Below are 18,267 nucleotides of genomic sequence, written 5' to 3'. Positions count from 1 at the left end.
TAGGTAATACAAACATTTTGTTTCATTAAAAAAAAAAAATAAAGAGTTAATAATAGTGCTAATAAGTGATAACGTACCTCATATTGATATTACCATCCATTTAATGTGATTTTGATTGTCAATTCCCCAGCCTAACAATCAACACAGTATCAATGTATTATTCTTGCTAGCTGTTAATATTTAACGTTCGTAATATCCAATAATTAACACATTATTTCCACACACTATTACAAACTATCACTGCAATTAGCATTAAAGTTCTATCCAATAAGTCTCATATACCATTTGCTATGTATTAATGCAATTATATAACTTAAATGGCAATTATAATCTTTGTACTCTAGTTGAGTAGCGATCGTAACTCCTAGCAAGCCTGACTGAATCTAAGTAGCTTAAGTATCTGTAATCTAGATAGCAAAATCCTCCACATAAGAAGTCATAGAGAACAGTTAGTTTAAGTATTTAATCAGGTATTATCAAAGGAATTCAACACCGATATTACATTTACATGTAAATAATACACTCGAAACTCTATTGATTATAGATACGTTTACGTAAGCGATGATAACGAAATAACACTAATTGATTCCCGAATCTTTGTTCGGATTTAAGCAACGATCAAATGCGCCCGTAGTACGAGAAAAAAAGTATATTTTTATTTCCGACGGCCGATTGGCGCAGTGGGCAGCGACCCTGCTTTCTGAGTCCAACGCAGTTGCTTTGATTCACACAACTGGACAATGTTTGTGTAATGAACATGATTGTATTTCGGTGTCTGGGTGTTTATCTGTATAATACAAGTATTTATGTATTTTATTCATAAAAAATTATGTATATTATTCTAAATTAAATTTTTATTTTATTTATTTAATCTGAGTGTCTTTAATATTCATTTTATTAATCTCTCTATTTTTTTTTTAAAGATCCATCTGTCATCTTAGTACCGGGCGTAGGGACATGCACGATGCTTAGGCCGTATACCTCAGTTATTAAAATATAATACTACGACAATATACACATCGCCACCTAGCCCCAAAATAAGCGTAGCTTGTGTTACGGGCACTAAGATGACTGTTGAATATTTACATGAATAATATACAACTAAACTAAACATGAATAAAAACCACTGTACTACTTAATAATGAGGAACTGAAACTGGAGGATACGACAGTTTTTCTAGGAATAACGTTAGATTCTAAACTTCAATGGGGCCCTCATGTAAATAATTTATCGAACAGGCTTAGTGCTGCTGCCTATGCGGTAAAGAAGATACGCCATATGACCGACGTAGAAACTGCTAGACTGGTATATTTTAGTTACTTTCACAGCATTATGTCATATGGAATTTTACTTTGGGGTAATGCTGCTGATATTAGCACTATTTTCGTGCTGCAGAAGAGGGCTGTTCGTTCTATCTACAAAATGGGTCCGAGAGAGTCATTGAGAGATAAATTTAAAGATTTTAAAATAATGACAGTGTATAGTCAGTACATATTTGAAAATTTAATGTACGTCCATAAAAACATTTCTAAATTTAAGAAAAAATGTGACTGCAATAATTTAAACATTAGAAGTAAGAATAAACTTACAGTGCAATATACTAGGTTACATAAAATTCATAATTCGTTTAAAGGAAATTGCATACAATTCTACAATAAACTACCAATTGACATCTTGGAGATGTCTCTTAATAAGTTCAAAGTTTGTATTAAACGTAAGCTTATAGAAAAGTCCTATTATAGTATAAAGGACTACGTAAACGATAAAAAAGCTTGGGTGTAAATTATTGCTCTAACCAGGTTGCTCTTCTAATAATTTAAAATTACATTGTGAGATGGCGATAACAAAAAAAAAAAAAAAAAACACCCGGCTAAGTTTGTTGTGGGCTTCTTCTTAGACCGGGACGCGTTTGGAACCCTCGTAGCTTTAGTTTTAAGTTTACGAATGTGGTTATCGCCATCATCTCACTACCGTGTAATTCTTATGTACGCATCAAAAGTGCCACCTGTGGGCCTACTTGAATAAAGATATTTTTGACTTTGACTTTGACTTACATAAATACTTATTATATACACCAACAGATGAACACCAAGACACTGAAAAAAATTCATGCTCATAACACAAACATGCAGTAGTAGGAATCGAACTCACGGCCTTGGATTCAGAAAGCGGGGTCGCTGCAAATTGCGCGAATCGGCCGTCTACATCGGATTTTTCCAAAGTTAGGATAATCACCCAGACACCGAAATACAATAATGTTCGTCACACAAACATTGTCCAGTTGTGGGATTCGAACCAACTGCCTTGGACTCAGAAAGCGGGGTCGCTGCAAACTGCGCCAATCGGCCGTCTACATCGGATTTTTCCAAAGTTAGGATAATCCACACAAGCAATCGGATAAAACGTATAATGGGATAGAAAAGAAGATCGATGCAGCAATAAAAATTAAAAACAATAATGCCCAATCTAAATAACAGCGTTACATTTGTAAGAATTCAAACATAAATGTATTTACCTACATATTTAGCATAGATAAATGATTATTAAAAAAATGAGATAAGCACAAAATACAAGTCTAATTAGGTAAGCGATCTTGATATACTTACCCAATTGTTATTATTGCAAAATTGTAACAGTCTCAAGGACTTTAGAAGATTTGATATCATAGTAGACGACACAAGAGCTCATAATGTGGAATAATATATCACCAACCGTCAATAGCCTCTAACAATCCACTGCTATACTCAAAGCCTCTTTTGTTTGCCCATTAGCATTACGCTGGGCAGACGGTTTGGTGTTCACACCAGATGGTAGTAGTAGCAATGAAAACGCTGACGAAAAATTATTAGAAGAGCAACCTGGTTAGAGCAATAATGCACAACCAAACTTTTTTATCGATTACGTAGTCCTTTATACTATAATAGGACTTTTCTATAAGCTTACGTTTAATACAAACTGAACTTTTTAAGAGACATCTCCAAGATGTCAATGGGTAGTTTATTGTAGAATTGTATGCGATTTCCTTTAAACGAATTATGAATTTTATATAACCTAGTATATTGCACTGTAAGTTTATTCTTACTTCTAATGTTTAAATTGTTGCAGTCACATTGTTTCTTAAATTAAGAAATGTTTTATGAACGTACATTAAATTTTCAAATAGGTATTGACTATACACTGTCATTATTTTAAAATACTGTGTGACATAATGCTGTGAAAGTAACTAAATACCAGTCTAGCAGTTTCTACGTGGGTCATATGGCGTATGGTCTTTACCGCATAGGCAGCAGAACTAAGCCTGTTCGATAAATTATTTACATGAGGGCCCCATTGAAGTTTAGTTATATTCCCTTGGTCGCGTCGTACGACGCCGAGGAAGGGTGCTGACAACTGTATTCTGATCTGCCGCGCCACGCGGCTAAAATACTTATACAACGTGTAACGGAATTACGAAATAATATTAAAGGAGGATATATTTCATAAGATATCACCCTGTGAAAATATTAAATCAAAAGGGGCAAATTTTCTTTTTCATACGAACTAATTCAAAATATTCTCAGTGTTGACTTATGACAACCCTATTGAAAATAAAAGACCGACACGTGAATAGTACCTACTCTACGCGTACCTAAAAAAGTGACAGTAGTCACATAATTTTAATTTTGCATCTGATGTTTAGGGCTGTATCAGATTTCTTTCAGTAAAAACTATGTCAAAGGCTTACTGAAAAACTATTAGCCTTTCGGTTTTACAGATAAGTTCCAGAGACTGTCAATAATGTACCTATTAAGCCTCGGAAGTTTTATTTGTTGACAAATTTTACAATTTTCTCGAAAATGGGACTTATGAATAATAAAAGTATTGAAATATATAATAATAATCATGCTTAGTTATAAATATCTCAAACGTGCAAGCAATAAACATAGAATTCCAATACATTTTCTGTAGAGCAATTTTGTTTCTAGTCTCTAACATTTTGTATGCAACATAATTTCCATTGGTATAGTAAAATATTTCGCTAGGTTCTTGCCTCTCTTTCACGCAGCAACGGAGCGCATAATAGTATTTATTTATTAGCATCTATGATAGTTAAAGCGTAGGGTTCTTTTACGTAGGGTATTCAGAAATTGCAGTTTCATTTGCTTGATAATTAATTCTTTCATTATAAGCATTATCTGGAGAATCGATTAGACCGCCATTGCGCATTTTTAATTTTGTTTTTGTTTCGTATTTCTCATATTCCTTATCTATTCTTTTAATTGTGTGCCATAAAGAGTTTATGAAAAATAAGCTTAATTAGCTATACTCCGCGAACAGCGAGAGAGCTTATATCGCTTATTATAAAGAGTTTATTTATCCATCTAAAATTATATCACTTTAATACTTACGGTTTCTTAGTTGCTGGATGAAGCAAAGATCCTCTATTTCCAGGAACCTGAAGCAACGACGTCTCATCTCCATTTACCAGTTGGATCTGCACCTCTGCATTTCCCAGGGTTTTAGCCGGTGATTCCTCGTTCTTCCCAACTTTCCCATTCACTCGGACCTCCACATCCCCGTTAGTATGAGCCGCTGACTCCACATGGTTAACTTGAGCCTTCGCTGTAGACGGTTCAGCGGTAAGCACTGAGTCTTGAGTCATTATTGCTCTTTAGTCTTTGTCACTACTAAATATTAAACACTTTTTATCTGTATTTCCTCTGTTATATTAAAATTACAAATACAAAAAAACTGCGCCTAAAATAAGTGATGCAAACGCAAGAGTTTATTTATTATGAAACATAAAAACAAGAGGAAAAACAGATAAGATTATCACTAAATTTCCCCCACAAGAGTCTTAAGAAATTTCAAATGTATTGAAATCTTAATATTCCATAGAAATTTCACTCACTGTAATATTGCCTACGTGGTACCCACAAGGATATGGGGACAAAATGTCGGACTTGAGTTGGTGTGGAAACGAAATAATCATCTTATCGCAATATTATATCGTTAATTGCTTGATATGTTTTATATGTCTCACGTTCTCGATCGATATCGGTGAATCAATTGATTAGAAATCGCCAAGTGGATTTCGGTACAATTGTCCACTTGCTTACTTATTATCAGATATATGCATTTTATCTCCAAGGTCGAAATGTACTTCGAATCATATTTGACTAATTTCATATTAATATTTTAATATAATGTATTATAATATTTATTTATTTATTTAGGAAGCCAACGTTATATACAATGTTATAAAATTATTATAAACATAACAGTAATATTCTGAATTTTACATTGTATACACCACTTACAGTCTAACTCTGCATGCATCATGAAATATAGACGTTCATCAATATACAGAACCTAAAACTAAAGAGATAAATTAAAAAAATATATAAAAGATACTACAAACTAAAATAAAATAAAAATAAAAATAAAAGAGGATTACGTAACAAACAGTTTTTAAATTTTGCGCTTATAACTCAGAGCGGAATTGTGAAAAATAATCAGCTTTTTTAAATGCACAATTGTGCATTTAAAAAAGCTGAGACAATTCTATTTATCGGGGCGGACCTGCCTAGATTGTATTATTGTATTGTATTATTATTGTATTATTGATTGTATTATTCACCTGTTTTTGTGAATGTAGGCCTAAAAGTTTATTGTAATAATATTATTGAATAAAAAAAAAGAAACTGCTCGTTGGTCTAGTGGTTAAAGTTTTAGATCGGATCGCGAGGTTTTGGGTTCGATTCCCGAGTGGGGTAAGTAACGGTATCAATTAAAAAGCCTATCATAACAGTTCACGGCTGGCGTCTTTAACAGGAGGGTTTATCAATAATCGTCACGCTGAGATGATGGGCTGGTGATCGCAGTGGAGGGTGTTAGTAGTACAGAGGACGATACTGACTGTTCTTCGTTATATTCCTTAGTCACCTCGTACGACATCCGCGGGAAGATAAGGTGATAACTGTATTCCGATCTATCGTTACCGAACATCGTTAAATACATAGCAGATTAAAACGAGAACAAAGAAAAAATTAAAAAAAAAAACAAACAAAAACATTATTACAACAATTCAATCAACTTTACAATAGTTTTACCTAATAGTAATTATTCTATCTAATCAAAATACTAAAAAAAATTGTTAAGCCAAAAAACATAGTGCTATTACATTTCTCACTGTACTGTAGAAAATGGTTACAAACGGTGTTCCAAGGATCCGCAAATATATCACAGTGAGGTGACTCCGTCAGCAGTGCATTTATTTTTATACAGTTTTTGTTACTCGTTATATCATTAAAGAAATAGAAAATAATGGTTTTAGAAAATAATAAAAAATGCGAACTTTAAAACTTATTTATTGATCAAAAGGCATAACTTAAAAGTAATATTTTCATTTACAATTCACTCAATAAGAAACTACTCATTCTGGGAGGTGGCACGTGGGAGGTGCTCTGTTGTACCGGTAATGTGTGTGTGCAAGAATGCACTTCGGTTTTTAATAGTGTGTTATATTTATCGTGTTATAAATATATCTATATATAATACTCTTTTTCAAAAAGAGTAATAAGCCAATTCGAAAATAATGTCCTAAAAAGAAGACTTTATAAAACGCAGTGCACGCTAGCACTTTTGTATTTTTTGAGCCACTGATGCGTTGCTTGCTGGCTTTAAAATATATACAAACGGTAAATGGTATATGTATATATATATATATATGTATATACCATCCACCATTTCATAGTTGTATGTATCAGTTCACCATCTTTTCAGTAATTAAATTCCAAGATAAGTGTGTTGAGATTGGAATAATCGTATCATTGTGAAAGGTTTTTACTTGCCCGTTTCAGCAAGAGTATTGTGATTTAATGCCGCTAAAGGCAAAGCCAAATCGCGGCGACAAAACCTGCGTTCGCGACGGCGTTTATATTGAGTCCTGCGCGCGGCCAATCCAAAGTAAAGTCCGTTTGAGTGTCTTGTTAATGGTCGCACACTTGATTTAAACTTGAAAATAAGTAAGGAAGCAAGTCCGATGCCTTTTCGTGACCTTCGCTTTACTGTTCATTACATGTCATGGACTTCAATAAAGTAATGCTTTTATCTATCCAATCTTATATATCAATTTATAAAGAGCTGTTGCCTGTTTTGCCAGTCCGCGTCTTTTACAAATCCCGTGAGAACAATTTGTTATCCTGGGATAGACATTAGCATAGGTTATTCACCGTTCTTTCAAAAAACTCTATGTTTAAAATGAAGTTGATTGGAAACAAACATACTTTCGCATTAATAATATTACCCTAAATTTTATGTACCCCTACGCTGGAGGCACAGTGGTGTCTGGCTGCGTAACCACCTCATCCTCTCTCTGGAAGAGGTAGCTGGTGCCAGGAGTTGAGGAGGAGCTCTGCGAGTAGCTCCCTGATTGGGGCGAGTACGTGTTCGGTTGGTAGCTCGGTCGATTCTGTCCGTAACGGTCGTACGTAGGGGCTTGTTCTTGAGTCACTTTTGTGTCTAAATGTGCCACGCCGCTGGAAAGGAAATTATGTATTGAGTTTATGGATTACAGGAGAATGCTCGTTTAGGAACTTAGCTCAAGATATTATGATATAACAAAAATATATTATCATTTTTATACCTATTCAGTCCCGCTGGCTAACTTTTAAATATACTAGCTGACCCGCGTAACTTCGTCTGCATCAATGTGTTTTGATAGACAAATTATAACAAAAAGCGGTTCTTGTGCCTCAACAGTCAAACATTTAGCCTCCCGGACTTGTTTAAAGTAATAATGATTACTTTAAACATGTCCATCGATCCATACATACATACATCCATCCATCCATACCTCCATACTCACAAACTTTCGCATTTATAATATAAGTAAGATGGTACGCATGCATTCGATCGTTGTCCCATATGCCTTGCGACTCGCCGTTATCTGTGAAAATTTATGTCCTTTATCTCCGACAATATTTATCAGATCTTCATTAAAATTAGTATAGTATAGTATAGTAAAATTGATAATAAATTTCATCCCATTTCCCGGGAAGAGCTTATTGTTTATCGGAATAAAAACTATCCTATATGTTGACCCGGAATATAAGCTACCACAATACCAAATTTTATTTAAATCCGTTCAGTAGATTTCACGTGATGGCCGGACAGACAGACAGACAGATAGACAGACAGACAGACAGACAGACAGACAGACAAGATATAAAGATAAAGCATCCCCCGGTCAAAATTTTCAAAATATATTAAATGTACAGAAATCTTCCAGTTACAGTTTTATTATAAGATAGCCGTTTGTTTTTGTAGTAGGCGAAGTGTAAAGAGTGTATTACTACGATCTGTCCTAAAAAATCTCACTTGCCCCTCTTAGACCAGAAGCTAGCTACGCCCGTGCACATTGTTTAAACTTATGGTAGGTCCTAAGGTAGATACTTATTATTGGTGGGTCCAAAATTTTTAGGTATCACGTCATAAAAACATGTGTAGGTACCCAACCCCAAAAAATTACTTCTGCAAATTTCGCAGACGATATGCAGTTTTTTATGACCTTTATACTGGACGGGTATGCTTATAATGGAAGTGAATGGAAACAGCTATTCGCCTGAAGTAAAACACAAAGCAATATTTTTATATAATATATAACATAATTGAATAAAGGGACATAAGTAAGTGACATCTGCATATCAACTGCGAAAGGTACAGAACTCATTTGTGGGATTGAGTATATACTTTTATAATATAGGGTAATAAAGTTATTTTGGATCTACCAATGCATTACTTTTAACAATGTGTTCAAACACATTTAATAAATCGTGGTTACTATACGATTGATGAATTTCTTAACGACAAGGCTGCTTGGAAGCAGTCCGCTCTGCTCTCATCTCTCAAAAGATAGATAAATTCTAAAGATTGTAAATTACAACATGGTGTTGAAAAAAGCAATCTTCTGAGTTTCTTGCCAGGCTCTTCTCGGCAAAATCCGGGCCTGTGGTAGAGTCACAGGTCACTACTGCTTTACGTTTTATAATTGCTTATAAATGTATTTTGAATATGAATTTAAAAATTATATATTTTTGTTACGCTTATATTTTATAGCAAAAAAGCTGAGGCAAATATCATTCCAGTCGAGACTGGTTTTTAATTCCGTTTTATGTGAGCATTCTCCTTAAATTATTTTTGTATAATATAACATGACATCCAACGTGTCTCAAGTTGTACATGACCGTGGTGAAATCGCTACAGAAGACCTTTGTCCAGCAGTGGTCGTCCATCGGTAGACATGATGATTATCACCTGTAAAATCGCGAGTATACCTACTGACTGTTGTACTATCTAATATGTCAAGACTAAATAGAGGGATTCAGAGTAACAATGGGGAATAAGTTAACATGGCTTTAAAATATTAAACGTCAACCTCTGATCCCGGTAAGGTCTTCGCTCCCCTACATTACGCCAGCCGCTGGACTGGCTGTATCCTCCTGCATTCAGATCCTGGTATCCTCCAGCGGCCCCGGCGTACGCGGATCCTCGGTATACCGGATCCCTGTAGCCGCTGTATCCTCCACTATACCCGGTTGTGTAGCCAACGTTCTGCAAACCGCCACTAGACGTAGCAGGCCTGAAAATATAAGATGATAACTTTTAGTGGAAAATAAATTGGAAATATTGCCATAAAAATTGTACAAAATCGGAAAACATTCCTTGTTATTAGCGCATTACCGGCATAGCTTCGGGCGCGGGTCTCCACACAGAATGAGATTTCGTGAGGTTCAGGCTTTAGTATGTAGCGTACTTTAGTTCCTTGAGATGGTTGCAGGTAAAGTGAAACTCACGATGGTTGGTAACTGAGTATTTGGCATCGGTAAGGTTGTCTTCCTAAAAGGCAAGTGACGGGCAGGTGATCGCAGGAGCGTAAGTATGCCGTAAGTATTATTTGGGCTAAGATGTCCCCATAAGTACATCACGCTTGCCAAGCTGAGGTTTAAGCTTTAGTACATGGCTTGGGGGGTTTCGGTTGTCTTTCTAATGAAGCGTATGCAAATAAGCAACAAATAGCTAGTTTTAATCAAGACAAAGTCAGTTTTTACCTAGCGTATTGCTGTTGCCCCCAAGCAGTGGAATCCGGTCGACCTGAAGCGAAGTAGTAACCGCGACCAGCCGAATCCCAGCCCGCCTGACCCCGATACGTCTCATCCCATGGCCTGAAACTGACATTTTTTAATAAATCAAGTGCTTAGTTAAGTACTTTTTGGGAAATAAAAGCCCGGAAAAGGTCATGGTGCTTCAAATTTTATGATCTCGAAAATGGAGAGAACTTAATAGCAAAACGGTTTGATTATGCGACTTTCCGGGAGTTGATTCACTTTTGGGTGCCCACATCTAGATCATAAGTTATAAATTAAAGATCCTTGGCCGAAGTTGTACTTGGATATTAAAAATCTGTAGATATCAACTTATCATACTAGACAATCACTCTAAACGAATAATAAAGCCTTTTTAAACCATCTTGTGGTCAGATCGACGACCACGAATCTGTCAATGTATTGATAAAATATTCGTACAACCAGCCTAGAATCAGGAAATTGGTGTTGTGCAACGCCCTGCCTCGGAGATCACATTAAGCGGTCCTTTGAAAGAAAAGCCTGTGTCCTGTAGGACAATTAATAAGCTGACGATAATTATGATAATTAATGCATTACTTTCTTGAGAAATAACCCTACTTATTAACACTAACAATGCTAAGTCTACAACGTGTCAAGCATCTCATAGCAAAATATATAATTGGTGAAATTAGTGTCGGCAAATACAAGGCGTAATTTGTTTCGCATCCGACATTAACTGCAATCTTTATTAGTCACTAACTCAACTTATTACAAACAAGGAGACTTAATGTGGAAAAAATAAAACTCTTAGTCATTCTGGCGGACAGTTGGATCCTATAGGTACTATTTAGTATCCAGATTTAATCAAATCAGAAATACGAGAAGAACTATAAAAAAATGATATAGTTCAATGAGTTTCGAAAGTAGTATCCATAACAAAATTTGGAAGACTGATTAACAAGTTAAAGGGTAAACTACTTTATTATATTGATTAATTTATTTGAAGATCGGGTAAATTTCTTCGAACTCCTGAGCAGAACTGATACCGTAAGGATGGCTTAATTACCCAAAAGGAACGTTTTATTTCCAAAGCTTTGTATAGCATAGGTGAAATCGGGTGTAATTAAATCAATGACTATATTTTGAGCCGTAATGCCAACGTTGCACGTTAAATAAGAGCTTGTAAACTGAACTGCCAATTTTCCACCGTTATTCTTTAATGAGGTCACTGAACATAGTCAACTAGGTATATTCATTATTTTAAGGTGTCATTTCAAACGCATCAATACAATTTTCATCGCTTTCCCTCAAAACGGTTCATACATTGAATGACCGGATAATGATATATTTTGATTGATTTAACGTAACGGTTTCACATCCTGTGCGGGATGAGTGTGCTATGACAGTTCAACGTGGATTGATTAGTCAACAAGTTTGAGCGATAAATTATTATTATCATTTTTTTTATTTATAAAGTTGCAACAAAACTTAAACACATATTATAACCTCTATAGTGCAATAATAATTATTTAAATCGATTATCATTTGTCGGAGTTATGGTGTAAAATTGTCAAAAACTTTCATACCCTATCCCAAAGGAACTGACCTTAATGTCGGGATAAAAAGTAGCCTATGTTACTTCTGATACTTCCAAAAATATGTGTACAAAGTTTCATGAGGATTGGTTTACTAGTTATTGCGTGAAAGCGGAACAAACAAACTTACATTGACATTTATAATATTAGTAGGGATAGGGATAGGGATGCATATCAACACATGAATAGAGGGAAAATGCTAGCAAGAGTCTTAGCAATGAAATATCCAAAAAGTTGTTGCCAAGAGGCTGTATTATAGGTGCTTTATAATCAATCTTACCTTTCATGAGGTCCTCGTCCGACTCCTGGTCCATATCCACCGTAACCATCCAAATATCCACTACCCCTATCATATCTGTCCTCATACAACGGCCGTCTATAACCCGATGAAGAGTAATACCCATCTCTTCCATAATCGTCATACCTATCCGGGTAATACCTGTCGTAAGCAGGCCGCCTATATGGATCATCGTACCTATCTCTGTACGGATCCCTTAAAAAGCGGTCGTAGTAATCAGGCCTATATCTGTCTCTCTCGTCGTATCTATTTCTGTTCTTGTTCCTTCTTCGATGAGGCTTTTCGTCTTTGTCATCGTTATGTTTCCTATCATCACTGTCATCAGTTCCGTTTTTGTTGTTTCTATCATTTCTATCATCGTATCTTCTGTTATCATCATCATCGTATTTATTTCTATCATTCTTGTCATTCCTGCTGCCGTATGTTGGTCTGTTGGATCGTCTATCGTCATCTCTGCCTCGCCCTCTATCATAATCATCATCGTCATCATCATCATCGTCATCACATCGGCCGCACCTTGACGGTCTGTCGTCTAACCTGTCGTACGGTCGACCGTAGCCATATCTCTCGTAGTAGCTTCTTCCTTGCCGTAGCAGAGATTTCTCGTTAGGAGTTAAGACAGCTGATAGAACCGTTTCTCCTTCACCTTGGCAGTGCAGAATACATGTTAGTGCTGCTATACAAATCTGTAACATAAACAAACATAATGACATCAATGCCTCTTAGTTGACTTCTAAACGTACATTTATAATGTAACACACACACAAAATAAATAAACACAGATTAAAAATGTATAAAACCCCCGACAAATAAAATTTAACTTGCTATTCTGAAATAAAAAAATTCTAACTAAGTAAAAAATAGAATATGAAAACTAATAACAAAACATTTTTTAATTTTTTTTAGAAATGTAAAAATTTTATTTACTTTTTCAATTATTAGGATTGAAAGGCATATCTCTAGGACCGGAATTAGCCGATACAATTGCTTTAATGGAGAACGTTTCCACTTTTGCCAAAATGTTTTATTTAATGTTTCACAGACTTTTGCATATGGCGTCTAGAACCAGGCTAATGAATGAATTTATAAATTTATATACCACATTAATTGTCGTTTTATTTTGTGTTACATGTAAATTTAAGCACCGTGTCAGGGACTCGATGGGGGGTTTAGCTTATTCAAAAACTACAGTGATCGTATGATAAGCGGAGGCAATTAATATAAAACGGTCGAAAAAATCACAATAGCGTAAACGGCCAAGGCCTGTAGCCTTAGTACGAGAGTTGCTTAGTCGCAATCAAGAAATTGTTTTCGCATATAAAACTCTGTATCGTCAATAGAAAATGGACTTGAATTTCTCTGTCTAGAGTCGCAAATCCTGTACTTGTGTCTTTTGATTTTGTGATGCGTTGCCGGCTTTTAAGGAATTTGCTTATCCGCCCCGTGAATAACCCTAGATTGTATTTTGGAGTAAACACATCAGATGGGAGATTGTTCCACAATTTGCAAGTGCGCGGTAGAAATGATCTGGTATTTAGAATAGTAGACGAATACCAGGCATCAAAATGATGAGGGTGGAATTTATTTGTACGGCGTGAGGTGCGGTCAGAGAACAGGGAAGGAGGTATCAATGTAAACAACTCTTCAGAACACTCTCCATTATAGAATCGATAAAACACACAAAGGGAGCTAACATATCTTCGGTGCCCCAGGGACTACAAACTGCAAGTCAATTTGGGATTTACAACAACTCGAACAGCCCGCTTTTGTATCCGATCAAATGGAAGGAGTTACCATACTCGAAAACGATCTCAATTTTGTACTAAGGCTACTGAATTTTGTCGGTCAGCCCCACACACGTCGCGACTCGTGACATCATACCATTGTTTACGGAGGCCATGCTCAATGAGTGCAGTTGAGTAATATTTACATATTTCAAATTTTGACTATAGATACCCTTATTTACTTTTTATAACATCTCTTAATATTTTATAATATTGTATTTTTATAATTTATAAAGTAAGTAGTAAATAAGATAATTGAAACCAAGCAGATATAACAACTATCTAGAACTAGTAAAGCAACTTCCCAGGAATGCAATGAATACGCCCTATAAAATGTCGCCCTGTGTCCACAAACCTATGGCGTGGGGGTTAAGCTTTACGTGCCACGGATAACTAATGAGCAAGACGAGTTAGTTTTAAGACGCGAGGTGGTGAAGATCAGGCAAACCCTTAATATTTGAGCTATTACAGCGCCTAAATACTATTGAATTGGAGCATGCATTATTGAAGCTGCTAAGTTAGTCTGTGCTCTAAAATTCTCTCTCCTATATGAGAGAACCGACCTGATTGTTGAATGATGATAGTGTACAACAAATGGCGTCAGAAGCCGCTATTTAGTCCATTGTAATACTATGTAATATTCCTAATAGCATTATAATTGTAGCATTGACAATGAAAGACCATGGGATCGAGTGGGCGGTTTACTTGCGAGGTCACGATGCGCAACCCTGGCGAGGGAGGTGCCTTGAAGGACACATGTCACACAATCCGTGCCATTAACCGGTAAAAGCCATGTTGTAATAAAAGCTTTTCTACAGAGTAAATAACGTAGCATAGACGTTAATTTGTGTAATAGATAACAAATTATATAAATTCTTTACTTTTTTTTTATTATCTTAGCCGTGGACTCCTATCCTATCTGACTTGGCGCAGTAGCAGGCTAAGATGGAGGTTGGGGATATGACAGTTAATTTGTGTCATAGATAACAAACTATTGTAAAATAGGTACGTAAAATTCAACACTTTTTTTTTTTTCATCACTTTTTTTTATGCCGTATTTATAGAAAACGCTATTGAACCCGGTTTTGTAGAGCTTTTTGTGACAGCTCGTCCGCGGAAGTACTACCGCAAAGCAGCATTGTCGCAATGATGTGTTCCGGTCTGAACGGTTTGGTTGCCAGTGTAATTACAACTGAGGCTTAGCACCTACGCCTAAGATTGGTAGACACATTACGTCATGATGCAAGAATAGTTCCTTGGATGCTCTGCTTACGATTGCCTTTTTTGTAGGCTATGGTTTTCTTACCATCAGGTGGATAGTGATAATATAAAACGGTGAAACCCTGTACGTTTTCTACATGGCATTGAACCGTAACGCTTCTTCCCAAGGTAGAGTGGTAACAAGTCACAGCTGAACCGGACCATACCAAAGCTAACTCAGAAATAATAAATTCCAAAATTGCCTCTGCTGGGTATCAAAATACAAAATTCAAATTCAAAATTCATTTATTTCAAGTAGGCCTAATTAATAAGCACTTTTCAATTGAAACGTCAAGTTAGTCTGTTTGTAGTGACTCTACCACCGGTTCGGAAGGCAGATTCCACTGAGAAGAGCCGGCAAGAAACTCAGCATCATTTTAACAATCTTTAGAATTTTTTTTTGTGAGAGATGAGAGCGGAGTGGCCCGCTTTCAAGCAGCCTTGTTATTGAACCCGGAACCTCGCATTAAAAGAACAAAGTGCTTACAACTGTGCCAAGGTCGTCAAAGTTCGTTAAGTGCTTATCTATGGATATTTCATAGACATACGAGTAGTAAAAACAAACATCAAAGTGTTGTTGGTTTCAACGAACTTTTCATTACCGATATTTTTTTGTTACTTGAAGTTCTTATTTTTACATAGTTTATTATTTGACTAAGTACAATTTAATCCCATATGTAAGCGACTTCGTCTGCGTTTGTTTTTTCATGTGACAATTTAGTTGTAGTTCTAAAAAAAATTTAAGTATTAAGTATCGCTAAGCCTTAAATAAGTGATTTGCTGCTGTCCGCTGTGGAGTTCTGTCCTCTATCGCAAACCACAGTTTGGGCAAAATTAAACACATATACCTCTATAGTACAAAAATAATTATTTAAATCGGTTATAATTTTTCGGAGTTATGGTGTAAAATCGTCAAACACTTTCATCCCCTCTCCCAAAGGAACCGAGCTTAATGTCGGGATAAAAAGTATCCTATATTACTTCTAACACTTCCAAGAATATGTGTACACAGTTTCGTGAGGATCGGTTAAGTAGTTTTTGCGTGAAAGCGTAACAAACACACTTACATTCACATTTATAATATTAGTAGGATAGGATCTATCTTGTAATGAGGCCCGCTTCAGCGGATGTACTTAGACCCTCCTTTTGTGCTCAGTAGGATAGGATAGGATAGGATTTAATTTATAAACAAAACGTAACTTACCAATATCGGCAATCGATCCATTTTTATAGAAATGCAGAAACCTAGCGCATCCTATCTACAAACCACACTTAGCAAGGCACTGACCTATGCTAAACCTGTTTAGCCTATAAAATTACTATAAACTATACAGTCAACTCTCATACATACTTTTATTTATAGCTTACAAGTTTTTATTTAAAAATAAATATCAACTGAAAATTATAGCTATATTAAAAATAAGGCAGTCTAATTTAATATGCTGAATTTTTTTCGTCCTTTGCCTGTGATTTTATCACATAAAAAAAAACTTTTTAAAATTTAAATTTGAATTTAGAACTGGTGTGCGTTTCACGACTGCGTACGTCAAACTGGGCAGCGGCGCTTGCGTCCGGCACTTATAATAATTATAGTGCAATTGTTTTTTGTCTGTCCATCCACGGGGCCTGTATACCGTTTTGAAGGTTTCTCATAGTGTATGTGAAATACATAGCACAAGTAGTACATGGGTTTTGTGGTTTATTTACGCTTCAGTTCGTACGTATGAGGTTACCGGACGGAGTTTGGGCTGACGTGACTGGTTTATATTATTCAAATATATATATTTATATTATAAAAAAAAATTATGTTCGTGGGTGAATTTCATAGATATTTTAAATTCCAAAAAAATAGTTTTACGACGTCATCATAGAATATTACTGAATTTATTTCATTCCGGGTCCCTAACTGCCTACTAGTCTCGTTGAGCAATTTCTCCTTTACTGCGTGAAAAGAGGACTTACGCATAGTTTTAGATCCACATAACACAAAAAAATATGTTCGTGAACAAAATATGAAGACAGTGTCACATAAAAAGAGAGCTTTCTTACTATGCCTTATGCGATTTTAATTTTCAATTACATATGAAATTCATTTATTTTTATCATTTGATTGATACTTTATAGAATTGCCTTTACAACAGTACGGACAGTACATCCTTTTCTTATAAAAAATGACTTACTGACTAAGTAACTTACAGAAAGAAACTTGAAATTTCGATGTTTTAATAGGACCATCTCGAAATCCCTCACTTACATTTTAAACGAATTTCTTATACGTTTAAATTCAAATTTATTCTGGGTGGATGAAGTCGCAGAAATCAGTTAGCAACTTATGACCATCGCAGCCGATGCACGCCCACTGCTGGTCATATTCCACACACCATGGTCCTGCATCCAGTGGACTTCTGCGACTCGCTTGCCGCGACTGCGAAGCTCTCTGTTGACCTGGCTATAAAGACTGCGCTTCACTAGGCGGATTCGCCATTTCAACACCTTGGAACACATACGTCAGTCGTTCCTCCAAGCTCCATGTACTCCACCCACTGCCACTTTCGTCAACAAGCGTTTTGGTTTTAATTAGGAGGTTCCGGCAGAGGCAATTTGTAACTTCTGTATTTTCTCTGGTCTAGAAGGAGCCTTCAGCAGTGGTTACCACCACCCTACCGACAAAGTACCGCTACATAATTTTTTGTTGCTGGTACGATGCCACGTAAAAACCGATTATGATATGGGTTGAATATAACAGGTTAGCCTTCTAACATTTTTCAGTAAGATAAAAAAAAACGTGTGTATACGATAAAAAATTTTTCAAAAATTTTATCTTTAACCAGCCAACCAGCCTTATTCTATCGTTTGCAGATAAAACGAGCCTTACAATAGAAAAAACTTTCAACGTATTAAACGTTGAAAGTTTTATTATTATCAAGTTTATTATCAAGATAAATTAAGTTTAATTAAATATCACAAATAAATACATATCTTGAATACAGTTCTCAGTTTTCACGCAAACATACGTACCTTACTTTTACTTTGTTTGTAACTTTTTTGAAAAACTAAATGTTGACTACAGCTAACTTCAGGGTGTCGATTTTTAGTGTCGTCGCATCGTAAAAATTTACTCTCATCATTTCTACCTAAAGCGCCAAAAGAAGTATAACTTCAAATACTTCAGCTTTGGAACTCGCAAGCGCACTCGTTACCTATCAATAATCCACTGCGCAGGA

The 18,267-nt window shown here is 35.7% G+C and overlaps 2 protein-coding genes across 4 annotated transcripts in view; both read right to left on the bottom strand.

Moving 5' to 3' along the window:
- Window positions 1–4,942, bottom strand: part of LOC120628541 (unconventional myosin IC) — a 66,945-nt gene extending 62,003 nt beyond the window's left edge. Inside the window, exons 1-2 of one of the 3 annotated variants that reach the window (XM_039896935.1) lie at window positions 4,892–4,906; window positions 4,389–4,667 (exon numbers count right to left, since the gene is read on the bottom strand). In XM_039896935.1, the coding sequence (XP_039752869.1) occupies window positions 4,389–4,642 (254 nt within the window). In that variant the 5' untranslated portion in view covers window positions 4,643–4,667; window positions 4,892–4,906. Of the gene's footprint in view, window positions 1–77; window positions 357–4,388 lie in introns of those variants that run through there. The other 2 variants (XM_039896934.1, XM_039896938.1) reach the window with 2 other exon arrangements.
- Window positions 4,943–6,749: 1,807 nt separating this feature from the next.
- Window positions 6,750–16,397, bottom strand: LOC120628895 (stress protein DDR48). The gene is made up of 5 exons (XM_039897559.1): window positions 16,248–16,397; window positions 11,982–12,685; window positions 10,092–10,211; window positions 9,419–9,622; window positions 6,750–7,520 (listed from the first exon to the last, which is right to left on the bottom strand). Exons 1-5 carry the CDS (start codon window positions 16,266–16,268, stop codon window positions 7,307–7,309), a joined length of 1,263 nt encoding a protein of 420 aa, XP_039753493.1. The 5' UTR covers window positions 16,269–16,397; the 3' UTR covers window positions 6,750–7,306.
- Between the last annotated feature and the right edge of the window lie 1,870 nt (window positions 16,398–18,267).

Source organism: Pararge aegeria, chromosome 13 (assembly GCF_905163445.1).
Source record: "Pararge aegeria chromosome 13, ilParAegt1.1, whole genome shotgun sequence".
In the NCBI taxonomy this organism is placed as follows: Eukaryota; Metazoa; Arthropoda; class Insecta; order Lepidoptera; family Nymphalidae; genus Pararge; species Pararge aegeria.
The sequence above is the reverse complement of the archived record's forward strand: the minus strand, read 5'-3'. Positions and strand labels throughout refer to the sequence as shown.